The sequence below is a fragment of the Vidua chalybeata genome, chromosome Z (assembly GCF_026979565.1).
Source record: "Vidua chalybeata isolate OUT-0048 chromosome Z, bVidCha1 merged haplotype, whole genome shotgun sequence".
Classification (NCBI taxonomy): Eukaryota; Metazoa; Chordata; class Aves; order Passeriformes; family Viduidae; genus Vidua; species Vidua chalybeata.
The window spans coordinates 41,370,016-41,397,975 of record NC_071570.1 but is presented as its reverse complement, the minus strand read 5'-3'; the positions used below and the strand labels follow the sequence as shown (position 1 = coordinate 41,397,975).

The following is a 27,960-nucleotide window of genomic DNA, read 5'->3' as shown; positions in this document are numbered from 1 at the left end:
ATCAGATGGGTGTGCAGTGAGACAGCCAGGGTAGCTGAGACCTCAGTCCTGCCCTGGGAGCATAGGCAAACATGGCCCTGCAATGGATGGTTCTCCTGCTCCTCACACCTCTGCTGGCAGCACAAAATCGTGGTAAGCCCTATCCCAACAATTATGGAAAACCCCAGGGAAGAGGTAAGTAGTGCTCCCTCCTCTGCCCCCAAGACAAGGTTTTACTGTGCTCCTTTTGCAGAGCTGCTGTGCAACTTTATGGCATGCAGGATACAGCAGCTGCATCAGAGAAGTCTGATGTCCAGACTGAGGCCCAAGTCTACCAGCTGGGTTGTGGTTAAGCAGAGCTCTGTTTGGGGATGGAGGGCAAAGCTTGGGGCACTGGGAAAGCCTCTGAAGAGTCTGTAATGTTCCTCCATGGAGCTGCAAATACAAGGTGTCCGTCTGTCTTTGCACAGTGTCAGGGTGCCATGTCCTCACCACAGAGGAGATGGGTGCCAGTGCGTGACAAACACCTGGGGAGCCATGAGCTGAGCCCCTGGTTTTCCAGGCGAGCCTGGGGACAGGTCTTATAATATTCCAGGATTGCTCTTCAGTGCACTTCCTTGGTGCTGGAAGGATCAGGGCACCCCCAGGGTTCTGCTGGGCTCTTCCTTCACTGGCTGCACACTTTGATGTCAGCAGAGTCAGTGGGAATTTGCAGGCTCACGTGTTCTCTGTCCTCCCAGGAGGCTGCACTGTCTGGCAATTGAACAGTGGGTCCAGGAATTGTGACCTTGCATTGTTCTCTAACTGTCTTGGAGCATTTCTCTAAACTAATTTTCTTGGAGCTAGGTGATAAGAATCATTAAACTTGGAGCTAGGTGATAAAAACCATTAAACTACCATCTAATCCTGTCATCTTGGTCCGATCTGGTGTTGTATCTGGGTGGATGCAGGCTAGAGAAAACAGCTGATCTAGTGGCTGTGACAGAGTACAGGGAATGGGATCAGAAACTTTAATTGCTGATGTGAAGTGACATCAGGGTCTGTACCATGTGAGAGGTGTCACGGGAGCCCGTTTCTAGGGAAAATGTGTGTGGTTGCAGAGAGTGTAAGCACAGCACACTGTCACGCAAAAAAAATAAGGGCTAAAACTGCAACAGAGGATATTCTTCTGCCCAGAGTGTCTTCCCATTCCCAGATCCCCGCTGAAGCTGTTCTCCCAGGCCAGCATGTGCAACCATGGCTTTCCTGTTTGTTTTCAAGGTGCACACTAAGACCAGGATCTGTCTGTGTCATGTACAATGGGATGCAACAGGGACCTGCAGGCCTGCAGATTCTTGTCACACTCTGCAGATCTCAGTCACCCAGTCATCCCCAGAGGAGTCTGGCGCTGCCTGTGACACAGATGATAGTGCTGACTTTGCACCTTGGTGCTTGTGAAAAGAGGAACCAAGACAAAAACATGTGGTGGCCACACCCAATAGTGTGAGCAGCCCCGCCTGCATCCTCAGCATGTGGGCTCATCCCATCCTGGCACTTCTGCTGAGCTCCAACCTGAGGGATCAGGGTCCTTCTCTTGCAGAGGGACAGGGCAAGGAAGATGGCCCGAGTGAGGCAGGAGGGTCTCTCCTATCCCTGCTAGGGTGGAATGGGCTGACAGTGGCAGTGGGGCCAGGTAAAGCTGTTGGGCAGAGGGAGGGAACAATAGGCTGGGATCCCTGAGCATATCTCCTGGCAGATACAAAATAGAACCCGTTATGCATAGTGAAACAGAGAACAGTGCAGGGAACAGCAGTGCAGTCACAGGTACACAATGTGGTTTGCACGTGTGGTTGGCTTTGCTGCTCAGCTCACCCCATCATGGGGACCCTGTGCACTGAGCAGGGTGCATTGTGTCGTTGTCCCATTGCCACCTTATTGTCTTGCTGTGCTGCTCTCACAGGGCGTTTTTCCTCCCTGAAATGCCATACCTGTACAAAACTCTCCTCCCCTTAAAGTCCCAGTGCACCTGGAAGGCAGATGGGGAAGCTTCTAGGGCACATATCCTGTGCAAAGGAAGGGTCTGGCATCCAAGCTGGCCCTGACCCCTTTTTCATCAGCCTTGCTGGATACTGTGTAGTGATCTAGTGGCAGCTGACAAGATGTTCTAACAAAGAGCACAGTTGCAATGACCAGGGGTGGGAGAGTGGTGGCTAAAACTAAGCCATAGCCAATCTGAAAGGTTTTGTGTCAGCTGAATTCCAAACAGTGCCTAGAGTAGATCTTATGGGGAACATGAGTGCTAAGAGGTACTGCAGAGGAGTGCCTCGGGCTTGGCACCCAAGGCTGGTGAACTGTGTGTTCCACAATGCTCCCACTTCCCATCACCAGAGCACAGATTCAGGAAACACAAATTTTGCCTTCTGTTCTTAGACATGTCCTTTAGCATCTGATGGACCAGTACAGGTTAAAGTGCCACCATTTCCCAGCTCTTCTCACAATGCCTTGTTCAGTGACTTGCTTTGCCACCCCTTCCCCTGCCATGACTCCCAAGCAGAGCATCCCCAGGGTCTCTCTGCTCCATCACTCTTAAACACCTGCTCAGCAGCTCTGGTGGTTAGTGAGGAGTACAGAGATGGTCTGAGACCCGTGTTTGTGTTCTCAGTGCCTTGCAATACATCTCCCCACTGGTGGAAAGTGTGATTGCTTTTCTTAGCTCCTCTCAGCAAGCACATGGCATCAAACACAGCAAGACTGCAGTGCACTTTGCTGTCACCTCTCTCAGCTGCTGAGCTGCCCTGCCAAAAGGGTTGAACTTTGCCTACTGCTTCTTAGATTCCACCTTGTCCTTTATTCTTTGAGTGTGAGATAATATAGTGTAAAAAAGAACACCCTTTGCTGTTAAGCAAAGGGCTGAACCCAGAAGCCTGACCTGAATTATCAGCATAACTGTTTCTCCTTTCTCCTGACCCTCCCCTTCTGGCCCATGCTAGGGCTTTGTTTACCCTGCCAGGCTCATAACTCCTTGAAGCAGGGACAGGCAGTCCAGACATTTCTGAAAAAGGCTTTCTAAATTCATGAGTAATAAAAAATATCTGAAAGTATTCATTTAATAGCATCAACTAGGAAAAAACTCAAAACAGTAAATATCTGCCTTTGGAGGCAAATAGACCAACCTTTTGTTACCACTCCTGTCTCAGGCATTCAGTATTTCTCATTTCACAGTGAGCACACATTGCACATTACAAAAGGTGCCTATTTGGTCACATCTACTCTATATTTTCATTGCTGAAATTTCACTTGACTCAGCCTCCTTTCTCTAGCTGGGGCAGAGAGCCTGTGGGCGGCTCTCTACATATTACTGTGCAGGTAAAAAACAGTGCCTGAGAACTGTTCCATTACTCTTAGTTGCTGTTAATCCCTACAAGGTTGGAAGCCGAGTGTTTCTTTCCCCTTTCTGTCTGAGTACTCTCCTTTCTCCATCAGTGTGCTAGCCCCACAAATACATCCAACTGCTTTGCACTAGTGGGGGGTTCCATCTCTCCAGTGGAGGTCCCTTGACAGATTCCCATGGACACCTCCAAAGCACACAAGAAGCCACCCTCGGTTAGAGCACAGGCTCCTTTGCTCCAAGGTGCCCTTTTCTCACAGCAATTTTTATTTAATTACTTGGAAAGGAGTGTAAGGAGCATGAAGTCAGAGGTGTCCCTCCCAGACTGTGCATCCTGACTGCACCTAGCAGCCATGGATTAGTTTCTCCCAATGAGCCTCAAGTGATAATCACATGCCTGACAGGCTTGGACTAATTGGAGATGTAAGGCCAAGCTGGATTGTAATCAACAATGTTCTTGAGATGAAAGTAGGCATGGACTGAAAGTGTCTTCTCTTCCCCATTTTGCAGAGAAGCAGAGCTTTCTATGCTTTATCCTCAAACAATCATCAGAAATGCCACAAGGAGGGATTCTGAGCAGCTGTAGATGCCAGGATGCAGATGGTGTCAGTGCTGTGACAGGGGGTTCAGCTCCTCTGCAGCAGTAGGAATGTGGGCAGGAGGCAAGCCCTGGAGGGGCTGTGATGTTTGGACACTGCTGGCAGGGTGCTCTGTGTGCAGGAGGTAAATAGGATTTGGCAGTCCCTCAGGCTGCCCTGCTGGTGTACACTGCCCCTCTGCAAGGCAAGCAAGCTTTTTTTGCTATACCCATCCCTCTGTCAGACACTTAACTCCCAGGATAATTTCTGAGGCTGGTGCATTCCCATGTAGTGGTATTCTCCAGTCACTGGATTCCTTGAGCATGGGAATGATCTGTGGGCTCTGCCTGCCTTTTCTCATCTCTCCCACCCAGCCCCTGGGCTCTACTCAGCATGGTCCATGTCCAGCTTGGATGTGGGTGCTGTATCAGCCTCTGTCTGCCCCTGAGCACAACAGGGGCACATCTGGCAGGTCAAAGGGCACAGGGGAGCCTGTGAGGAATTTAAAAAGTGGGGCCAAATTATCTCCTCCATTCCCAAATTCAGAGAGATGCTGTAAGACCCATGTTTTGTTCTCAGTGGCTTACAGTGCAACTTTCCAATGCAACTAGAAAAACAGTGTTTTTCTCTGTGGAAACAGTGGTTGCTTTTCTCAGCTACTCTCAGCAAGCACATGGCATCAAGCACAGCTCAGATAGCTTGGGAAGGAAAGGATGAGTCGCAGAGGACAAGAATCCCCCTGGTGCTTGCAAGGGACCCTGTGGGCAGAAAAGCAGCAAGGAGGGAGCAAGAGGGTTTGCCTGCAGGACTGCTGTCCTGTGTAGTCTTTGTGTCCGAAGGGCAGACACATTGCTGGCACACGTGTAGTCTTTGCAGAAGCACATTTCACCTGCTTACCCTTGCCTGAGGCTGCACTGGAATCCATGCTGCATCCCAGCAGCATCCCAACATTCCAGCTCAGCACACAATGACAGGAACACTGAGGAAAACCTGGATCAGGTCTGCACATCTCTGGAGGCCTTTTCACCTGAAACAAAGACAACAGAGAAGAGGCCGATGTTCCTGCAAAGGATTAAGTCTGATAAGTGCCTAGGTCTAAGAGAAATTATTGGCTGGAGTCCTGGTGAAGGTGGACACCTCGTCAGAAATGTGTGGCTGTTATGCCCACTCAGTTCATGCAATCCCTTCACACCCGCTTCCAGCCCAGGAGTCGTATGCAGCACCTATTTCCTTGTGCCCATAACCAAGGAAAGGTAACCTGAGTTGCAGGGGACAAAAGAAGGGACTGGCAGAATGAAGACCATCCTGCTGTAGGAAAAGACCAGGTTTCAGACCATCTGAGTCACCTGAAGGTGCACAAATCCATGGGACCTGATCAGATGTATGTGTGGGGCAAGAGGCTGGAGGAAGTGGCAGAGACACTATCCATCATAGCTAAGAAGTTGTAGCTGGCAACTTCCAGTAAAGCTCCCACTGACTGTAAAAGGAGAAGCACAACCCCCCTTTTAAAAAGGGGAAATGAGGGAGACCCAGGGAACTACAGGCCAGTCAGTCTCCCTTTGGTGCCGGGCAAGATAATGGAGCACTTCCTGCTAGAAATTATTCTGAGCCACATGGAAATTATTTGTGATGGCTTCACAAAGAACAAATCATACCTGAGTAACTTGTTGGCCTTCTATGGTGGAGTGACGTTTGTGGATAAGGGAGGAGTGACTGACATCATCCACCTGGACTTGTGCAAGGCATTTGACACTGTCCTGCATGACATCCTTGTCTCCAAACTATGAAGGTGTGGATTTGATGGATGGACCGCTCTGTGGGGGAGGAGTTAGCTGCAACACTCAAAGTGTGGCAGTCAGTACTTTGATATCCACTGGCACGGAATGCCCAGTGAAGCTGTGCATGTCCCATCCCTGAAAGTGTTCAAGGCCAGACTGTGGATGGCTTTGGACAACCTGGTGTAATGGAAGGTGTCCCTGTGCATGACAGGAGGGCTGGAACTAAGTGATCTTCCTTGGGAACCTTCCAGCCCAAGCCCTTCTATGCTTTTATGAAAAACTGAATGAGTCCAAAGTGCCTGTAAAAATAATTAGCATAATGCTGCAGATGCCTGATTTCAGTTGTGCAGAAGTAGCACCTTTTAGTAAAAGGAAAAATGACAAACTTTAAACAAGGACTAGCTCTCATTTTTGCTACAGTAAGTCTGCTTTGTATTGCATCTCTAAAGCAGCAACCATGAGGTGCAGCTTTTTCACACACAGAGTTACCCCTGCCCCTGCAGGGAAGCCTGGCAAGTCTAGAGAGCTTCATTCACAGTTATTTCAGCAGTAAGAGCTTTGCTCTATGAAAAGACTCAGGGAGAGCTGCAAGCAAGGCAGACCTCTGTTGTGCAGCTGCAATCACCCTTGCCAGCACAGCATCCATGTTTGTGGAAAGACGCTGTCCCAGATACCTCTTGAAATCTGCACCTGTGTCAGCAGAGCGCCTGCAAAGGAGAATTTATCTTTTCCTCCTGCTTTCCTGCCCAGCAGCTTGCCATGTGTGGTGCTGCCAGTGGGTTTTGAGTGCTGTGGGAGCTCTCACAGCTACCAGGAGGTGTGGAACAGTTACAAAAGGAAAAATGGTGAGGCCTCCTCACACTGAACTCAAGAATGGGGCCTTGTGGGAGAGGCCAGACATGCTTGTGAGCATTCATAACCCCCTCAGCTCCTAAGGCTGCCTCCACTGCAGAGTTTCCATCCCCTCAAACTGCTTCTTGCTTTAGGCCAGGCCCCACATGACTCTTTTCAAGCAACTGTTGTTCACATTTCTGTGGTACCTCTAGCATCAAAGAATACCCATCAGTGAATAGTCTTCCTATAGGCAAAATTCAGTGGCCTGAAATGCAAATTAAAATATGGGACATGCTTTCATGAGTAACTCTCACCTGCCTGAAATACTTGATGCTCAATTTGCCAGTCTGGGGGTATTTTTTTCCACTAGTTTGTCAGGGGTTCCATCCTATCTGGGCAGGTGCAGCTGTTGTGGTCCACTACTGCATGAGGTATGCAGACCACTCCTGGTTTCCTAGGGAGTCCTGATGCCACTTGGATGGAAGCAGTGCAAACTCTCAGTGTTTGTTCCTGACTGCACCCTGGTAACTTTGGACAAAGTTTGGGCAGCTACAGCTAAATCTGAATGGTGGAGGAACACTCACAGAGAGTTACAATTCTTATGTGAAAAGTGGGATCTGATCAGAGGGTAGAGACCCAAATTAGGGCCATGCAGAAAGCCAGCAGCACTGCTGTCTAGAATTTAATGAAAACAAATATAAATATTTACTTCATGTAGGTTTGGCAATCAATTGCCCAATCTATGTGTTGCAAAAGACAACAAAATGTGCAGCTGGTGTAATACCTATGTGCTGTTAAGCTCCTTCTGCCAACTCAGACGAGGAGATGTCACTCCTCTTGGGTGAGGAGGTAGCTGCTCCTAGGAGCCAGCAGATATTTTGTAAGAGCGTTAGAGCAGAGGAAATTGCCACAATGTCCACCAAGAGTCTTCTTGGTGCTTCCCTGCTAGCTTCGACACAGCAGCTGCAGGGGATGCCCTTCTGTGCTCAGGAATGCAGAAGAGCAGCTAAGGGTTATGAGCCCTTTCCTAGGAAGGCACTGTTGGCGACAGTGAGGGAACTGGGAGAAGACAATCCAGGTTGTATAAAGCCAAGGTTTATTGCTAGCTCCGGGGAGCTCCTGGCCTCAGGGGATACAATGCTGGAAAGCCCCTGAGGAGGCCAGAGCAGCCCCTTTTCTTAGGGGTTGGAAACAAGGGAAGGGTTTGGCTATCCACCAACGGGGGGATAGAGGGGAGTGGGACACGAAGTAATTGACAAGCAGGACAACATATCGGGGAGCTGAGGAGGGGAGACCCCTGACCCTTGGCCAATCACTCGATGCCCTTCATGGAAGCTTCTAGAGAGATGGGCTGGAGAGTCAAGTGACAGACAAGGTGCCAGAGAGGGGATATGGGGATTGAGAAGGAAATTTCTAGGGATTTGGGAGGAGTGGGAATGGGATTGACATTTAGGGAAGGGGAGACAACTTGGGATGAAACCATAAACGAGGGAAAAACAGGGACAAACCAAATAATACAATACAACACAACAGGAGATAACAAGTGTAACATCCTAACCAAAAGCAAAGTGGCAACTTGAGTGGGATTTTGCTGCAAACAAGTGTGCCTGTGGGTGTCAGCAGATCATGTCCAGCAGAATGACAGGAATGCCAATGAGTGGTGCCAGCAGAGAGTCTGGTGCACTGCCCCTTCATTTGTGGGAGAGAGCAACATACCCCAGGCTTCTGGGTCCCTCTGGCTGGGCTGTCTCTGCAGCAGCGGGTGGGCAGGATAACCCTGTGGATAACCCTCCTTCACTGCCCTTGAGGGTGTGAGGAGGGATAAAGCATCTGGGGGATGAGGCTCATCCTGGATGGTGCCACCCCACCGGGTGGAACTCCCTCATCCTCATGGATGCTGCTGGAGCCCAGTGACTCTCAGGCTCTGTCTTCTGGTCATTGCACACAGGAAAATGTAAAGCTCCCTCAGACTGGGACCCCAGACTGCGGTTTTACCCAAGGAAGATCAACTATGCCTTGAACAAAGTGGTGCAGCTCAGCTGTGCTGGGAAGATTCCTGAGAAGTTTGAACCATCTGTCCCACATATCCAATGCATTTCCAGAGGGGACCAGATCCTGTGGAATGAGACTGCCACCTGCAAGGGTAAGCACAGCCCTGCACCACCCTAACCCAAGGTCCTGAGTTGGTGACAGACCCTCTGTGACTTGGTCATGCACATGACATTGCAGGAATGGCAGACCTGATGCCTTGGCTTTCCCCCATGTCCTGGCAGTGACAATGCTCTTTTTGTCTCAGCACCTTGCTGTAGGCACCTGCTGGGCTCTGTGCTCCTGGGAGGGGTTCAAAGGCAGGAACAAGGATCCCTGCACTGGGGGCTACTGCAAGCCCTGTGCCTTCAAACAATGACTGGGTGTATGGCCAAGGTGGTGGGAGGGGATAAAAGTCTGTGTGAAGACTTGGAAGGAATTCAGTCCTTGCCCAGCCTTTTCCAAATGGAGCCTGACTTGGGAAGCCTGCAAGACTGTAGTGGGCATGGATGGAACTGCTCCATGGGTGGTCTGCTGCCACCAATAACTCTGTTCTAGGCTGCAAGAGAGGGATCAGCAGTTGAATGTGGTAACCAAAGGACACGGGCCCTGTCAAAATTAGAGCAAGGGATATCTCAGCAGACCACTTCCCTTCCTGCTTACATGAGCTCCTTCTCCTCTCCTGTGTGCAGAGAGGTGTCAGCAGCCCCAGTGGGACTCACAGCTCCAGTTTAGGCCAAACCAGAGATTTTACTGGGTCAGTGAAGTGGTAACACTGAGCTGCTGGATGAATGACGCTCCTCCCCTTGCAATGATCAGATGTGCAAACTGGAAGGACGCCTGGGAGGTGTTGGACATTTGGGGAACATGGCATAGGTTAGCAGAGAAACTGATCTGCACCACGGGTAAGTTGGGAACCAGTAGGTCTCCCCTGCTACATGCACTTCTCACTCTGCATGGGACCTGGACATCCTGCCATATCTGTGAGACACCTTGGGCACAGCTCAGAGTCAGGTCCCAGTTGGGAGCAGTCTCCAAGGTGGGAGGGTTAGAAGCCTTCAATGTGGGACAGGTTTTCTCTATCCCTGTTGCATCCCTGCATCTCCCAATCTATTTCTGAGTTGTATGTCACTGGGAAGTCGGAGGCGGACAGATCCTGCCCCTCAGTTTTCACCTCTCTCCCAGTGTCCTGTATCACCTCCTTGCCCAGGCACATGCTTTTTTTCTGCTCTTGGGGCTCCATGGGTTTCCTCATTGTGTTGAGGAACATTAACCACAGTTCATCATGGAAAAGCCTTGGTCCCTTCTCCTGCCTGAGCATTCCCTCACTGAGAAGGACTCTCACACTTTCTCCCTGACAGCAAAATGCCCAAAACCTCTATGGGATGCAAGACTTCAGTTTTTGGAGAATGAAACCGAATTCCCACAGAATAGAGAACTGACACTGACCTGTGCCAAAGGTCTTGAGCCCTCCTTCCCTGAGGTCAAATGTACAAAGGAAATTCAGGGAGTGAGTTCTGGAAAACCCGTCTATGTGGATGCCTGGTGGGGCAGGAACAGCACAGGTGCCTGGACACGCATTGAGAGGGATGTCCTGTGTATGGGTAAGTGAGGCTGCAGCAGCTCTCCCGTGTCTCCCCTCTACCCTCACCCTCCTTGGGGCTCTGTTGTCTGTGCAAACTGCTGAAGAGGACAACCCAGCCAGGAGACAACAGACCAGGCAAAACCAGCTGGGCTAGCTGAAATCTCCTGCAGTGATTCCTGAGCAGGCCAAGTCTAGGGCTCCCAGCTGGGTGTCCAGGCCATGGGCAGGATCCAAGGCTACTACCCAGGTGCCAATGGAAGTTCCATTATCTTTGCTGTGGAATCACAGATCTGCTTGTCTCCTGCTGGCTCATGGATAAGGGACCTGGGGAACATCTCCTGCACCTGCAGGAACTGCAGCAGAAGGGAATGAAGGGAGCCCTGATGATGCAGGGCTGGCTTAGCCCTTGGCACTGGGACAGGAGGCTGTATGGGATGGACCTGGGGAAGGAGCAATGCCATCCATCAGGGGATGGAGATGCAAAGCTGTCCCTGGCAGAGACAGACCTGTGCTCAGTGGGGGCATGGCAGTACATGGCAGTGCTCTGGAGAGATGCACAGGGAGACATAAGATGGGAATCTCCCTGCTTTGGGCTGTGGGAGGTGGATAGAAGTGTCCACAGCAAGAAGTGGATAGTTAGAGACAGGTTCATCGATGAGTGATCCTTCACACTTTACAAGTACAAGGAAAGCCCCTTTCCAACAAGGCTTGACCTCAGATCACGTCCCAGCAGATGGATGTGTCATTTTCCCTATCCCTTCATTGCTTGGATGGGTTGCTGGGGATTTCTCTCCCACCACTCAGCCATACCCAAATCATCTCATCTCATCACCTCCAGCCCAAATAACACCCACTTTCACCTCTGACAGCAATGTGCCAAAGGCCCATGTGGGACTCCACACTCCAACTAGTACCCCACAAGGACAGCTATGAGAAGGATGAGAAAGTGAAGCTGAGATGCACTGAAGGTTTCCACCCACCCTTCACTGAAATCCAATGTCAGACTCAACTCCAGTATGATTATGGTACATGTCTGTCCAAAGAATTTTGGCATAGAAGAGACTCCAGAGGTGCCTGGGTCCCCATTCAGTCCAGTCTGGAGTGCATTGGTAAGGGATGGATCAGGAGCAGGATAATCCTTTGAAGGGGGATATCCTGAGAACATCTCTGAGGGAGCATGGCATGGGAAGGTCAGGGTTTTTCCTTGGGCCCAGCGCTGGGAGGGTGGTGGCTGTGAAAGCAGCTCCTGCTTTCAGGCCAGGAGGAAATGTGTCCTGTTGTGCTCTCCCATGGCACCAGAGGATGACTGCACCACACAGCTCAGAGGGTTTGAGGGAGGCAGGATCCCCTTGCTGCTCCCTGTGAGCTGTGATGTAGCCCAGCTGGGGACACACCTTCCTGGCTTCCCTCTGTTCTCCCCAAAATGCCCTGATGTTTGACTGAACAGTAGCAGTTGTGTCACTGGAGAAATTCACCCAAGGCTTCACATTCAGTTTCCTAGTGCTCCATGACCCCAGGCTCCTCCTGCTCCCCTTTCAGAGAGCTGAAGTTTCAGTCTCTCCCTTTCCATCCAATCAACCTGGGTTGGCAGGGGGACAAAGCTGCTGGTTGTGGTGCTCCGCTGAGCATCTCTGGTCTTCTGCCATCAGGGCTGTTTGAGAGCAAAGCCTGAGCACAAGGGGCTTGTCACAGCATTTCCCTTTGTGGCAAAGTTGGTCTGCACCTTGTGAGATCGCTTGTGTGCCCCTTTGGCAGAAGGCAGATTGTATTTTAAACCCCTTCAGGCCTCACAAAGCTTCTTGCAGAGGCTTGAACAGACAAGGGCTCCTTCCCGGAGCCAGCGTCCTTCTCTGTAGGAATCATTGCCACAAAGACTACCCCTGCAGCACTGGACAAACAGCTGGGACCAGCTGCTCAGCTACTGCCTACTGAGCCTGGAGGATGGTGAATTTGGTGGGGAGGTGATGAAAAGAAGGAAGGGTCGTGTCAGGAGAAGGGGCAAGGGCATTGGTAAAGCAGGAGATGTGAATGCAGAAGGCACTGCTCAGCCCCTGTCCCTCTGCCCAGCGGTGTGGGGCAGGAGGAGAGCAGCCAAAGCACTGAGTGAGCGAGAACAGGGAGGACAGGAGTGTAAGAGGGGCGTGGCTGATCCCTGTGGGAGGGATGAGCCATGGCTGAAGGGCCCTGCATGCCAGCAGGAGTGGTGGTGCCATGGCCCAGCAGGTGCCACCCGAGCTGGGCTGGGTGACAGGCCTGGATGAGAGGCTGGAGGGAGTCCCCTGGTGCAGGGCTGATTGTCCTGGGAATGTCCCTGCTCTGGGCTTTGGAGGAGAGAATATGATGCCCATGGACACAATTGTGAATGGGGCAGGATCCTGGATGAGTGACTCTTCAGAATTTCCATGCATCAGGAAAGCCCCTTCCCAACAAGGCTTGACCTCAGGTCCCATCCCAGCAGATGGATGTGTCACCTTCCCTCTCCCTTCATTGCTTGGATGGGTTGCTGGGGATTTCTCTCCCACCACTCCCTCCTATCTCATCTCATCACCTCCAGCCCAAATAACACCCACTTTCACCTCTGACAGCAATGTGCCAAAGGCCCCTGTGGGACTCCACACTCCAACTGGCACCAGACCAGGTGAATTATAAGAAGAATGAAGAAGTGAAGCTGAACTGCCCTGAAGGTTTCCAGCCATCCTTCACCCATGTCAAATGTTCGAGCGAAGTCCAGTCCTTCACTGGTGGGAAACCTGTATACAGAGAAGTCTGGACTGGGAAAAACTCCCGAGGTGCCTGGGTCCACATTCGGTCCAGCGTGGAGTGCAGCGGTAAGGAAGGGATCCGGGGCCCTCTTGGCTGCCTTGCTTTGCCCTTCCTGAGCAGGGAAACCAGGGTGTGGGGCACAGGAGGTTTTGGGGTCCGTGCTGCCCAGGGAAATGGCAGGTGTCAAGTCCAGCCTGCAGGTCACCCCTGAGAGTGTTGATGATAAGGGTCTCCCTGAGGGCTTCTGGCGAGAGCATGTGCACAAAGGGGAAAAGCATGGGAGAGGGATTTGTGGTGAGGCTTGTGGCCAGCACATGGCACCACTGTTGGAGCAGGATGAGAGGGCTTTGCTGCCTGTGTCCTCTCAGATGGTGTGGCAGTGAGTACTACGGCTTGCTCCATGTGAGCTGGGCCCCTCCAGGTTCTGCAGCATGGTGGGTTCAGGCTTAGCACTCTCTTCTCACAGCTTAGGGCATTCAAGTTCCCTCCACGGTGGAACAGAGCTGTACCTGAGGGATTGTAGTGATTCTGGGAGACACATACACCTCAGTTTTGAATCAATGGGGAAAATTTCTTGAGCAGTAATAGTCCACTCATTTGCCCACATTCATTCCTGTTCAACTCCTCCTGCTCCCCTTTGAGAGAGCTGCAGTGACCACCTTCAGATTCTTCCTTTCCCTCCCAGTGGGCTGGGTGATGAGCAAAGTTGTCTGACTGCAGCATCCTTGCATGGCTGGGAGTGGAAAGGGAATAACGTGACCTTCTGGCAATCTTTCCTTCACAGAAGTGCTCCAGGTTGACCCTGAGACCTTTGAGATTTCCAGCACCAGCATCAAACTGAAATGGACCTGCAGGTTCCCTGATGCCTGCCAGGGCATGAGGGCCATGTGCCGGCTGGCAGCGCCTTCCTCCCCTCCCTGTGAGGCTGAGGAGGTGAATGGAGAGCAGATGTTACACGGCCAGGAGGGAACATTCACCTGCTCCCCTTTGCAGCCCTTCACTGAGTACAGTGTCACCATCGATTTGCCCCCCAACACAACCCTGTTCTCATGGTTGTTCACGACAGAGGAAACAGGTTCGTGCACAGAAGTATCAGAGACAAGGAACAGTCCAGGGTTGTGTCACAGGGTGGATAGATGTTCCCCTCACCTGTCAGCTCAGCCTGATCGTTTGCTCCATGCAGGGATGTGCCTGGGATCAGAGCTGCTTGGGTCCTGTGGAGCTCTGGGGAAGGGGCTGGGAGAGCCCTGAGCAGGGCACACCCCGTTCTCGTTGTCCCACTCCACACCACGCTGTTGTGCTTCCCACTGCTGCAGCACACGCAGCCTTTGCAGGGGACAAACCCTTTGTAGGGAGTCCCTTTGCAGCCTGTCCCTTGGCCAGCAGCTGCTGCACCCTCCTCTGGCCTCAGCCCCTGCTCATGGCCCTGTGTGTGACCCCACTGTCTGTGCTTGCAGTGCCGGACAAACCGGAGCAGCTGTGGCTGGATCCCGACAGGGGCTCTCTCAGGTGGAGCTCGCTGCCCTCCTGCAAAGGGGAGATCATCGGATACCAGGTACCAAGGGACCAGGGCAGACCCTCACCTCCCGGCCTGGAGCTCTGTGCAGGCACAGTGGGAAGTGTGGGAAAGGGACAGCTGAGATGAGCCACAGTTCCCAGCCAGTAAATATCTGGCTGTGATGAGCACAAGGATTTTCTGTGTCATTCTCAACATTCTTTATGCTGTGGAGATGCCCAGAGAGGTGTGAGTGCTCCATGTTCTCTGGGCTTACTTCCTAGGTCTTCTTTGCTTTGAGTCTGGCAGGCTTTTGGAGGTTGGTGTGCAACACATGGTGACGTGTCTTCTGGGGTGTCATCCCAGGGTTTCCTGTGCCTCTTGAATACTTATTTCTGGTTCCTGCCACAGAAAAACTTGTGGCTTGAGTAATCTTCTGAAAGTTCCTCCTGAAAGCCCCTTCTCCAGAAAGCTACACCATTCTGTTGAGTTTTCCTCAATGCACGGCTAGAAGCATCTCCTCTGTCTCTGGATTTGGGACATGTTCCACAACAAAACCCTGCTCTCCAGCAGTGGGAGGGGGTGTGACATTGTTCTCAGAATGCTCTAGGTACTCTCTGAGGACAGAGGTCTCCACAGTATGACAAGGACCTTGCAAGCTGTTTCTTAGCTCTGTCCTGGAGAAACTGTCACACAAACTCTTGACAGCACTGTGAGTCTGTTCAGCTGGTTTCCTGCTCCCAGACACCAGTGCTCATTAAAAGAATCCTTTTGTTCCACTTTCAGTTGCCTTCACTTTTGCGTAAGTCCAGAATACATTTCTGTAAAGACAGCAAGGGAGAATGGCCAGGAATCTCATGACAAATTCAGATGATGCATGGGCAAATGAGGACCCTTCATCTCTATTACTCATGGAAACCTTAGCCATTCTCTTTTTCTCTTAGAGAAAGCCTTCAGAGTCCAGCTTTACACAAGAGAAAAGAGAAGCTTTTCTCTGGTGGAGAATGTCACCACAGTGCCTCTGGTGTTGCAATACACCTGGGGTGACCTGTCCTCAGGCTCAGTACATGTATCTACAGCCCTTCAAACGAGCAGCCTCCCTCTTCCCTTCTCAGAGGCTCAGCCCTTTGCTCACAGAGGTTGCTGCTCCCACATCCTGAGTGTTGGCTCCAAATTCCTCCTCTCCTCTGTTTTGAGCTCCCCGCATTGGGCCGAGGCTCCTGCCCGTTCCTGTCCGGAGCCTTCCCCAGGCACAGCAGGCAGGCACAGGGAAGGGCAGGCTGGCAGGGACGTTGCCAGCTGCGGGCACCTTCCCAGCAGGCAGCCGCGAGCTGCTGCGTTCCAGCTGTGTCTCCTGTCCGCAGCTGAGCATCACAGCCAGGAATGTCGGGGACAGCAGCGTGCTGGAGACGGAGCGGCTGCGGCTCAATGGCTCCGTCACCGAGCACCGGCTGCCGGAGCACAGCCCTGGCAGCAGCTACGCCGTGATGATCCAGGGACTGACGGCTGCTGGAGCCGGGGCTGCGCTGATGAGGGAGTTTCACGGCAACAGCAGCTCCGGTGAGCTTTGCTGTGTGGCCGGGCCAGGAGCCTGGGCACGGGCGAGCCGTGCTCGGCAGCCTGCGCTGCCCGGGGCTGCCCCTGCTGCTCGCCCAACCCTGCCGATGCTCATTCCCCGGCTGTTCCCCTGCAGACACCCCGCGCCCCGAGGGCATCAGCTGCCGCAGCGTCCGCGACATCGCCCCATCGCAAGGGACGGCCGTGCTTCCCCTGAGACCCATCGCCCGTGGCTCTGAGGCCGCCAGGTGAGGGCAGCTCCCCACCCCCCGCCCCCTCCCCGCCGCTCTGCAGCCCCGCCATGGCTCTCCCCACGCCAGCGCTGGCCTGCACACGCCTCCCTTCCACTGGCCCCTGGGCCCGCGTCCCACTGCCTTTGGGCCCTGCAGGGAGCACCAGCTGATCGTGGCCGCGACGCACAACGGCTCGCTGATCGAGAGCATCTGCTCGGGGCAGCCACCGCTCTCCAATGCCAGCGTGTACCTGGCCGCTGTTCTCAACCTCACCAACCCCACGGACTTCGTGCTGGGCGACGGCAGCCGCGGCCAGGGCCAGCACAACGCTGCCCTCCGCCTGGGCCGGGACTACACGGTCCTTCTGCGCCTCGTCCGCCCCGGCCCGCAGGTACCGTCGCGGGGCTCCTGCTCTCTGGGGATGCTGCCGGCCGGGGCTGCGCCCCTCGCTGCCTCTGCGCTGGCTGGGAGGCCACGCTCCTGTCCCGTGCCTCGGCACGATGGTGTCCCTGGTCTCCTGGGCCACAGCCGGGTCACTGGGTGGGTGTGGCTAGGCTAGTGCTGCAGGAGTGGGCTGAGCTCTCCCTCCTGTGTCCTCCAACAGGCAGAGAAGTTCACCTGTGTCTGCTACAGCTTCTCTGTTGGTAAGTGTCTCCTTGGGCTCCTGGTGCCCAAGCCTCTCTCCTGCCTCTTCCCTTTTGCCAGCCTGGCAGATTCTCTGGAAATGAGCTGACCCAGGGCAGATGTAGTGGGGTATTGCCGTACTTTTGTCCTCACAGAAGTTGTCTATGTCCTGAGGCTATCTGTGGTTGATGGGCTTTGGACATTCTCAGCACTCTTGGATATGTGGGTCCCAGTGACCACTGGACATTGTACATCACCCCTGCCATCACCACATGTTTAGTCCTAGTGCCAGTAGTCCCCTGCTGTATGTACAACCACTAAATGCAGATACCTCACCTGGCAGACCGCTGGGACCTTCAGGGACACCTGGCCCACAACAGAGGGTATCACACCATGGAAGCACCTGCTGCTTTTGCCCCAGCTTAGCTTTTCTCTAATGCAAAGCCTGGGGTGGAAGACAAGGGAAGTTGCTTTTCTCTCCATGTCCCTGTGGGATGTCCCAATGCTTGGTTCAGGCTGTGCAGGAGCCTGAACCTGGGCTGTGCTTCTTGCAGGGCAGGAGCCACCATCTCTGCTGGACAGCAAGCTGGTGGTTATGGCAATAGCACTGACTGTTGCATTCCTGGCAGCATTCCTGGGGATTTTGCTGCTTTTTGTGATCTTCAGGTCAGTATGTGCCTCACCTCTCCTGCCCTCTGTGACGCATTCAGCAGCTTGCAGTGGCCCGGAGTGTCCAAGTGGAGCCTGAGATGAGGCAGGGTGGTTAGATGGGCAACATCTACTCCTCTGTCTCTCTCTTCTGCTGGTCTGTGCACCTGACTTGCTGTTTTGCAGGCTAAAGCGCAACTGTTCAAAAGGCTCGGAGAACAACAGCACTATACCCCTGAGAAGATGTCAGAAAGGTGAAGTATGAGCAAGGGCCCTGTGTGCCTTGTCTAGACAGGCTGTCTGTTAAAAGCACAGGCAGGATGATTGCAGGTTCCACAAGTCCTTTGCAGGAATAAGGTGATCAGAGCTGGCTGGCACAGGGAAAGGGACTCCTCCCAGGAGAAGGGACCTCTGTGGGAAGGGACAGTCTAAGGTTTGGAGAAGTTCTGGCTGCTGCAATGCCATCTCAGCCCCAGCTGCAGAGTTCCAGGACTGGCCAGTTTAGCACCAGTTGGATGCTGAAGTCCTGTCCTTGTGGTCTCTGCAGATGTAGGCAAGCCAAACACACAGATCCCAGTGGAGGAACTTCTGGAGGCTCTGAAGATGTTTAAGAGAGAAGAAATAGAGGCAGAACAGACAGATGATGAATCAGTCAACAGGCATGGTGCTGGGCTTCTTAGAGAATATCAGGTCTGGTTTAGCTTTACTTTCCCACCTGGCTGCACTGCCCACTCCTCAGCCCTTCCCTGGTATGTGATGCAGCTGGCCTTGGCCAGCCCCAGAATACATCCCAGTGCTAAGTGGGTTTGTTTTCTTCCTCTGCAGCAATTGTCCTCTGCTTTGTTGCACCCCTGCAATGCTGGCAAGGAGCTCTGTAATCAAAACAAGAACCGCTACAAGAGCATCATCCCATGTAAGCAGAGCTCTCCAGGGATTGGCTCAGGCTCTTGGAGCTGGCTGGGGTAGCACAGAATGCTGGGCTGGTGTAGGTGCCCCTCCAGTACTTCAGAAATACTGACTGCTCATCTCATCCTCCATGGCCACTGAAACCCAGAGGCATTTCTGGCCCCACTCTTTTATATCCTGTTGGAGCATCCTTGTTCTGCTCTTCAAATCCTCCTGCAAATTTAACCAAACATCATATTCTAATGTTCCTGATACTAGTCATTGCTGAACATTGCCATGTCCTAACCAGAGGCAGGTATTTTGGAAAAGTGGAAGGAGTGACCAATTTCTTTCAAACTTTAAAGCTCCTCTGGGCCCCACATGGCATGTACATTTGGCCATTTCAAAATCTTCCTTAAAACTCCATTGTACTTCCTGCTGTGCCATGTCACCCTTTGTCTCATCAGCTGTTCTTTAACCCTGAACATGTCCTGAGGCCTGGGGTGCTGCTGAGGAGACAACAGACAATTACAGACTTTAATAAATTATGCCTTCCCCCTTAATTAGTCTCTTTGTTCCTGCCCTAAAGCGTCAGTCCACCTCCCTTCTCTTTCAGATGATCACAGCCGTGTGGTGCTGCAGCCCTCTGACACCGGGAATGGCTACATCAATGCCAGCTATGTGGATGTAGGTAGTGAGGAATTGTTACCCTGGGAAGGGTAGGAAAGGTGCCTGGCTGTGCTGGGTGAGGACAGCCCTGCTCACACCGGGGGGAGGGGAGCTGAGGTCTGGTACTTTTTGCCCTTAAGCTGGCAGATTTTGAGATGTCACTTCCCCTGAATCCTCTCTGAGCTGCCTGGAGTAGTCTGGGTTTGTGTGCAGTTCTCATCTCTAACAAAAAGGGACCCATGTGAGGGGGCAGGGACTGAGATGCAGCCCCTGGGTACCCACTGTCTGTGCTGGCCAGGAGAGGTGCTGTGGGACACACTGTGCTGAGAGTTCCGGGCTTTGGTACCTGGGGGATGGATCCTTTATTTCATTCCCTGTTAAACATCTAACTCATGTGATCAGAGCAGTTTGAATCTCTCTCCTGCAGACCTACCGAAGTCCACACTTCTTCATTGCAGCTCAAGGTAGGTGCTCCCAAACCTCATCCTCAGGAGATGCCATTCACTGCCCTGAGCAATCTGGGAAATGGGGAACTGGGATAGCAGCCAGGGAGCTGTGAATGGCTCACTCCAAGTCCCTGTATCTCCAGGATCTCTATCCTGAACAGTTGTTACAGGTGCTACAGGGTATGGAAGGTCTCAATGGTAGCTTGGCAGCAGCTGGAGCTGGTGTCTGTACTGCCCAGTATGAAGACATGGTCCTTCCACTCTCAAGCCTAGTTTGTTCCCTTTGGCAGCTGGCATGACAGGGACAATCCTACAAATGCCTGGCATGCCTGCACGCAGTGTACTCAGATACAGTCTCCCTGCAGAGCTGCAGAAATGCTCTTTGGAAAATAGGGCCCCAAATGTGGGAGCAGCTGACAGTCATTTCAAGGGTCTGCATGCTAAAGCCCCTAAAACAGCAGTGAATCCCTGACGTGGGCTCATTTTCTCTCCCTTTCTAACATGATGATGAAGCTGATGTGGCCAGCACCCCCATCAGGTGCTATGTCCCCTGGCTGTGCCTTTGTGTCTAGGCAGAGGAAAGCCTGGGAATTTCCAAACTGTGCCTGGGAACACATCTCTATGACTTGGACACTGGCATAGGACTCTCCTCTTCTTTCCCAAGGCCCCTTGGCTGGGACAGTGGTGGATTTCTGGCACATGGTCTGGCAGGAGAAGACCTCAGTCATTGTGATGCTGACGGGCATAGTGGAACAGAACAAGGTAGAGAAAACCTCTCAGCCCATGCTCAGCTTGGGCATTACCAGAGCCCAAGCTTCTTCACCTGCTGTGCTCCCAGTGCAGCTGTCAGTGGGGGCAGGGAGCAGCTCTGCACCCCTGCAATGCTCTCCTTGTGAGTTTTCCTGTGCACAGAGGTTTCACTGCTGTTGACAGACCAAGTGTGAGCAGTATTGGCCGGAGCACGAGCAGGTCTATGGTGACTTCACCGTGACACTCAACAACACCTGGACCACCACAGGCCTTGTAAAACGCATCTTCTGCCTGCAGAAGGTAAGCCTGGCATGGAGCTGAGGTGGGAATGCAGAATGTGTTTGGGTTCCAGCAGCTGGTGGGAGCCTTCAGACATGGACCCAGTGAGGAGCCCAGCCTCCAGCACAAAAAGGAAGGGTGTTAGCATGTTGCTATAAATGGCATCCATGCTAGGGCATCAGTCCCAGGTTTCTGTGGCAGGCAAAGGCAGTCAGTCAGCTCCAGTGGTCACCCCAGACGAATCTGGACTGACGTTGCACATGGGAATATTGTAGATTCTTGAGGGCTTGGGTGAGGTGATTACAAAGGGTATAAAAGCAGATAAAGGGTATGGAATGGAATCTCTGCACATCCAGGATGATGGGACAGGTCAATCACCTGAATCAATCTGCAGAAGGTCCACACTGAAGAGCCTTGGTCACTTACAGCCCAAAACCAGGGCAGGTAGTTGATGGGTTAAGATAACCTACATAAGGTCATTTCCCAGGATGTGTGCTCCTGCTGAAGTTACACCTCACATAAAGGGCAAAAAGTGAAGGAGTTACAAGGAGGGAAAACAGGTACAATATAAAGAAATTGCAGTTATGCATATTCCTGTCCTTTCTTGTCTTGCCCAGAGCAATATGTAGCTGAAATCTAAAGTTCCAAGAGCACCTGATAGCAAGATGTAGCATTAGTTCATGCCAAGTGAATGTGATGTTTAGAGAAAATCAGAATGGGCTTGTAACAAGTGACTACATTCGCATTAGTGTAGTAACAGCCTTAGGATATATCTTTTCTAGGCAAGGCAGGGCTTTTTGATGACTCTGGAAATCAAATCACTCTAAGCTGTGATTTTTATCATTTTCCTCTGGGGTACAAGCTGCTTTCCCTGCTTTGCGTTCACTGTTCATGGTGAAGCAGAGAACAAAATTAATTGTGTGGCTGTGTGATGGATGAATCTGCCCTTTACTGTCTGAGGAGCTGTAGTGGAGCAGTCTTTATGGTGTGGTGCTAGAGGGAGCACTCTGTGCTGGTGCCCCTCTCAAGTGATTTTTTCCACTGCTGCCTCCTTGTTGGCATGCAATCACTTCACACAGGTTTCCTGGTTGCTTCCAGCTCCCTGTTGCCAGCCATGTCTCCCTTTTTGCAGACAGGCTGTGCTCTCCCAAGAGCAGTGGAACAGTTTCACTACCTGCTGTGGCCGGACCACGGGGTGCCCAGAAACCCATCGCAGCTCCTGTGCTTGGTGGAGGTGGTGAACAAGAGGGTGTTGGAAGCACCTGCTGGACCCGTGTTGGTGCACTGCAGGTGCCGGGCTGGGGGTGTTTGGGTGCTGGGGCACAGCCAGCAGGGCAGCACTGACGTGCAGTTTTCTGTGTCCTCAGTGCAGGCATCGGGCGCACAGGTACCTTCATCGCTCTGGACTTCCTCTTGAAGATGGGGAAGGCTGAGGGGAAGGTGGATGTGTTTCACTGTGTGCAGCAGCTGCGGGAGCAGCGGGTCAGCATGGTGCAGACCAAGGTGAGGAGAGGTATTTGCTCCCTCCGCACCTCGGGCTGCAGATCCAATTTCCACCTGTGGGAGTCGATACAGGCGGGTGGCCAGAACAACCACAAAACCATGGCTGAAATGCCAAGAGTAAATTTGTTGCAATACCTTGCTAGCTGGAGGATGCCAGCAGGTAACACATAAGTGGGAACATCAGCACCATCAGGCTCAGTCCCTCCTGGGGGACAGTGGGGCTGCTCTTTTCACCCATTTAACAAAGGCCCGTGCACGTGTAGTTTACCAGCTGGGCTGTGATCCCCTCTGTGTTTTTGTGATCTCTGGTCTTTTATCTGTCCCAAAACAGGGAGCTCAACCATGTTCATGACAATGGGCTCCAGGTCTCTATAAACACCTGTGTTCCCTCTACACACATTCTACTCCCCAAAGCAGACAGAGGATAAACAGCAGTAGGCTGTTTATACACAAAACATAGGATTTCTCACACTGTCATTTTCCAGACCTTGGTATTCCCAGCTGTAAGGCCACTTGAGAGAATACGCCCTGCTCCTTCTGAATGAAAAGCCATTCTTCTGCTTTTAACCCTTTGCTGTCAACACCACCCTTCCCAGGGATGTGGCATGCAAAGCCACATTAGCCATGCTGTTCCTGATCTAGCCACAGGGACTTGGGCTACCAGGTGATGGAGACTGAAGGATCTTTTTCAATGCTGTGTCCAAACCTAGCTGGAATCTGCATTTCCCTGAGACTCTCTGAGGTATCAGCAGCATTTGTTTGTATGGGTCACCCTGACACAGAAGGGCTGTCTTGTAGGCATGGATAATGACTGGGAGTCCACCTGTCCCTCTGGCTTTCAGGATGTCTGCCCTCCTGGCAGCTCCTGGGCAGCAGTGTCCTGGCCTAGGGACCGTGTCCCCATGATCTGCCTAGTGCTGGGCTCCTTCAGAGAAAACTCACTTGGGCTGGACCAACCAGCCTCTTGTACGAGGTCTAGTTAGTCTGCAGGTTTTCCAGGCTGCCTTCCCCAGAGCAGGGGTCTGCTCTGAGAGGGAGCATTCAGCCTCAGGAAGATGATCTTGTCTGGGTTGCTGGAGTTGCTGTCTGTGTCCCGAAGCAGGACTGCCTGCAATGAGAAGTTCCTGGCAGCGGGAAGGTGAAGGATGAACCTGGCTCACTTCTGGCACAGTTTGAGGACAGCTGGTGATCTGGAGTTCTAGGGTTCCTCCTGGACTGGCTCCAGACTGTGCAGCTGACCCGTGTCCTCACACAGGAGCAGTACAGCTTCCTGTACGAGGCGCTCCTCGAAGGCTTGCTCTGCGGCAACACCGGGGTCCCAGTGGAGAGCATCACCACCCTCGTCCACTGCCTTCGAGAAGATGAGACCTCAGGCCACAACAGTGTCCTAGAGAAGGAGTTCAAGGTACCACCAAGAGACAGTACACTGGTGCTGTGAGGGCTCATCTGTGATGCCAGCCCCCTCCCTGCTCCCCTCCCCAGCAGTGGGATGGAGATGGGGGATCATTTCTCTGCAGTGGCCCAAGAAGGTGAGTTGCTGACAGGCAGGACTGACTTGGGTGAATCATCTCTACAGGCCCTGCAGAGATTTTCTGAGTTGTTCCAGCTCCTGCCATGCAGAGAAGCAGAGAAACCCAGAAACCAGCCCAAGAACCGCAAGCCAGGGATCTTGCCAGGTAACACTGGCAGGGCTGGGCAGCCTCTTGCTCTAAAACCAGTGCCTGAAAGCAGCACGAGGGCAACGATGCTTTCCTGCTGCTTCCCTCCCTAGCACATGACACTGACAGGTTGGGCTCAGGGTCCAGCCGTTGTTTTCTGCTTAGTAGCTAATAAATACAGATTAGGCTGATTCCCTCTGAGCCTGTTGGAGGTACATGAGGTACACCTGGGATAAATATGTCCCTGGTCTAAACTTTCCCAGTGGAGAAGCTCGGATGAGGCACATCAAGGAGCAATGAGGAGGGTGGATCAGCCTTAGGGTTTTGGGCATCCCTTAATCAGGGTGCCCTGAGTGGTCACAGCCGTGGGTGTAGTGGTGCCTGTCCGTTCAATCTTCTCCAGCCCATTGACTGCAGTTGTTGCAGGAGAAGGGCAGGGGACTTCTGTAGGGAAGAAGTTCTGTAGGACTCTCTGTAGGGAGAGAATGACCCATCATTTCCCTCTCTCTGTGCCTTGCCTCTGCAGCAGATTCCTGCCGGCCCATCCTGATGTCCTCGGTGAACGCAGATGGCTCACCAGCTTACATCAACGCCGTGTTTGCCAGCGTAAGGCTCCGGCCGCGGCGAGAGCGGGAGCTGCTCGGGGCAGCAGGGACCCTCCTGCGCAGCTCTGCTCAAGGGCAGGCTAGAGCACCCCGCCCGGGCTGAGGTGTGACAACCCTCGGACTCCTTCACGGTGACTGCTGGCCCTGCTGCCAGGAGATGGCCCCCGCGATCGCGATCGGCGGAGCCCTACCTGCCCAGGCAGCGTAGCAGCGTGTGCCAGCCGCAGCCTGCTGGGAGCTGAGCCCGGCTGTGATGAGCTGAGAGGGCAGCGGGGCGCAAACATGAGCTGCTCTGAGCAGGGCTGGGGTGGCCTCTGTCTTCTCCATCTCAGCAGGGCGGGAGGGAGCCGTTCCCGCTGTGGGAAGGGCTCTCGGGGATTGTGGGACTCTCCCCCACACACATCGTCGTGTCTTTTGCAGACATACACCGAGAAGGAGAGAATCATCATCACCCAGCTGCCTTTCCCCACCACGCTGGTGGATTTCTGGGCTCTGGTCTGGGATTACACTTGCACATCGGTAGTTGTGCTGAATCAACTCCACGAGCTGGACAAGGTCAGCAGCCCAAGCACAGCTCTCCCCTCTCCTGATTCCCTATGGGGCCAAGTAGTGTGATTTCTGCCTTTGCCTCTGCATGGATCTTACCATGAGAGCCCTGTTTGCACCAGAACTTACTGCAAGCTTGTGGGGCTCCACCTGGGAGAGCCCTGAGGACAGTGCCAGCACCACAGCTCCACAGCAGTGGGCTGTCCTTGGTTTCACTGCAAATGAGCATCCCTCAGGTTTTGTTGACCCCTACCCAGGTGTCCTCTCTGATGCAGTGTTATTTTCTGGCTGCAGCACTGGGTTGGTGCCCAGCAAGTGTCTGGCAGAGCCATGTGCATGCGGCTTATGGGCGAGGGGATGGTGTGAGCCCATCCACGTGAGGGGCCGAGTTCTGCCCTGCGTGCAGGTGGGGGCCATGTGTGATCATGCACCTCTCGCCCTCCCCCAGACCTATGTGCACTTCTGGCCCACCCAGGGCGAAGATGACTATGGCCGTTTCCATGTCCAGATCATCTCAGAGGAGCCTGGGGCTGGCTTCACAACCTGGACACTTGACCTCAGCAACAGGCAGCAGGTGGGCCCTTTGCTCAGAGCTGGCAAACTCCTTTGAGAAGAATCTTTGCAAGAGATGGGAAGAGCAGCTGTCAATAGGCTTTAATTTGGGGTCAAAGTCACAGCTAGAGATGGCAGAGGGATCTGGTGGGGTCCTGGCAAGGCATGGTCAGAGCAGAGTCTTTTGCCTTGGCAGAGAGGTTAATCCCAAGAAAGTGAGGCTGCAGGCAGAGGTACAACTCAGAGGTGGTTTTGTGTGCCTTTCCAACTGGAGGACAGCAGCTGTGGATGGAGTTTGTGCATCTCAGTGGTTCATGGAGGGGGAACTACTGCAGGCAGCTGGACACAGGACTTGTGTCAGTCTGAGCTGCAGCTGGTGCTCACCTCTTCACTTATGCTCTGTCTATCTGTTGCTCTCAGAGCACTTGGTGGAGAAGAGCAAAATCTGGAGTGGCACGTCCCACTGTGGAGCTGCTCTCTTGATCCAGTGTGCATGGCTGAGCCAGGACTGGCATGCACTGTCCCTCCCCTTCCCTCCATGAAGCCAATAGGTCTCTGCCGTGTCTTTCTTCCCCACTAGCCCAAGAAATCTGCAATGGAAATCCAGTTACATCAATTGACAGACTGGCCCATGCAGCAGCACCTTCCTCCACACCCTGGCACCATCATCAGCCTGCTAGGGAAGGTGGAGACACACCATCGGCAGAGCCAAGACGGACGTATCCTTGTCACCTGCTGGTGAGTGATGTCTCCTAGAGGAGCAGCCATGGCACAGAGCTGGACACAGCTCAGGCTGTGTCAGTGACATTGGTGATAGTTCCATCTCGGGTGGATGTATGGATATGAATTCAGCTATGTTAAGAGAGGAAGGCTTCTCTGTGGAGGCTGGTTGGGTGTGGCATCTGTGGCCAAGATCATCCTGAGAGTGTGGGGGTCTAGGGGGACACCTCTGAGGCTCAGCCCTGCCACCTGCCATCGCAGAGCAAATGAAGCTCCCCTTGCCCTCCTCCACAGGGATGGAGCCAGCCGGAGTGGGATCTTCTGTGCTGCTGGTTTCCTGTGTGAGCAGATCCAAAGCGAGGGCATGGTGGATGTATCCCAGGCTGTGAGGATGCTGAAGAGGAGGCGAAGACAGTTCATTAAAAATGTGGTAGGTGCTGACTTCAAACCCAGCTGATATGGCAACACCAAAACAAGAGCCATATCTTGCATTGCCCCAGTAGCTGCCCAAGCCCTTCTGTGCTCAGATCATCCTGAGGCCAGGTGCTGATGAGATCTTTGAAAACTCCATTTTCTGCTGCTGGGACATACCCACTCCCTCAGTGGCAGGTTCTGCAGAACTGAACGGGCACCAAAGTATCCTGCATGATGAGTGGCCCCTTTCTGGTCCACCTGCCTACTTAACACTTTGTGTCGTGGAGCTTGGCTCTCCTGCCAAAACCAGCTGGTTCCAATGCTGGTGTAGTCCATCCTTCCAGCTCCTGGAGCACATGCCTGGATTCCTCAGCAGGGGAAGGTGGACTCCAGCTGGGAGGAGGAGGGTGGACTGCACCTGTGTCTGGCATGCTGTGTGTCAGGAAGCTGTTGGAGACCAATGCTGACATGCCACTGCAGATGTTGGTCCACCAGAGTCTCATGTGCATCCTTTTATCCACAGGAACAGTATGGGCTCTGCTATGAACTAGCCCTCAGTTATTTGAATTCATTTGAAACCTATGGGAATTTCAAGTAGGGGCATGACCACGGCCTGTCTCTGGATGGGACTTTGACTCCCTGGACAGCCCTTCATTAGTAACAGAGGAAGCAAGAGGGGGAAAAAAGGGATGTGCATGACTCCAAGATTCTTCACTCCCCTGAGAAACCACCCCAAGGGTCCTCTGTGGTTGGAGAACACAGACTAGACTGTCTCCAAATTTTGGCCAGGTGTTGAAATGGGAACCTGACCCTGTGCCCAGCATTTTATGAAGGAACTTATCTGAATCACAGCCTGAGTATGTAGACCAGAGCAGAGGCACCAAGACTTCACCTATTCTCCCTTGCCAAGGATGAAGAGAAGAGCTGTCCCATCCAGGTTCCCTTGTCCCCTCAGGAAGCCCAAGGAAAGTGAGGTAGCACCAACACCCACATTGTGTTTGGTCAGAGAAGTCTCAAACTGCTGTAAAATCCATGGTGCTCAGGAGCACAGGATACCTGTCCTACTTTGGGAGAAGCATGAAGCCCAAAGTCAACAAGAGCCAAGAGTGGGAAAACCCATGGTCCTGCAGGGCTAAACTGGTCCTTCAAACCCCACACAATCTCTTCCTGGTGCTGCTCCAAGTGCCACAATCCTACCAGCTCCACAGAGGCTCTCTCATCAGCCTGTGGCTGCACAATGGCAATCCCAGGTTACAGTGGCTTGACCTGAATATCCTGGATGTGGTTCAAGCAGCACCACAGAAACAGGTGCTGTCTTTGCTGCACAAAGGCAGGAGAATTCAGAACCAGGAGTGACCCCGTGGCTTTCTGTCCTGTGTCTCACCAATAAAGGCCATGGTGGTGGTGACTGTTGATCTTTGCTTTTCTTCCAGGTTTGACTGTGCACAGGGGCAACAAGGGAGC

The 27,960-nt window shown here is 52.9% G+C and overlaps 1 protein-coding gene across 2 annotated transcripts; it reads left to right on the top strand.

The window, feature by feature from the left end:
• On the top strand, positions 1-27,896 carry LOC128782402 (receptor-type tyrosine-protein phosphatase kappa-like). 2 transcript variants are annotated; one of them, XM_053932735.1, is made up of 30 exons: positions 1-174; positions 8,485-8,679; positions 9,257-9,469; positions 9,926-10,168; positions 11,019-11,258; positions 12,735-12,977; positions 13,697-13,987; positions 14,370-14,467; positions 15,772-15,967; positions 16,101-16,212; positions 16,354-16,588; positions 16,802-16,841; positions 17,376-17,487; positions 17,656-17,723; positions 18,017-18,159; positions 18,295-18,382; positions 18,971-19,041; positions 19,451-19,487; positions 20,134-20,231; positions 20,403-20,519; positions 21,631-21,788; positions 21,866-22,001; positions 23,257-23,406; positions 23,578-23,677; positions 24,186-24,265; positions 24,685-24,819; positions 25,259-25,384; positions 25,943-26,100; positions 26,377-26,512; positions 27,020-27,896. In XM_053932735.1, exons 1-30 carry the CDS (start codon positions 72-74, stop codon positions 27,092-27,094), a joined length of 4,197 nt encoding a protein of 1,398 aa, XP_053788710.1. In that variant the 5' UTR covers positions 1-71; the 3' UTR covers positions 27,095-27,896. The 2 variants fall into 2 exon arrangements, with proteins under 2 accessions (XP_053788710.1, XP_053788711.1); XM_053932736.1 differs by lacking the exon at positions 11,019-11,258 and having other exon boundaries at positions 1-132.
• The last annotated feature ends 64 nt before the right edge of the window (positions 27,897-27,960 follow it).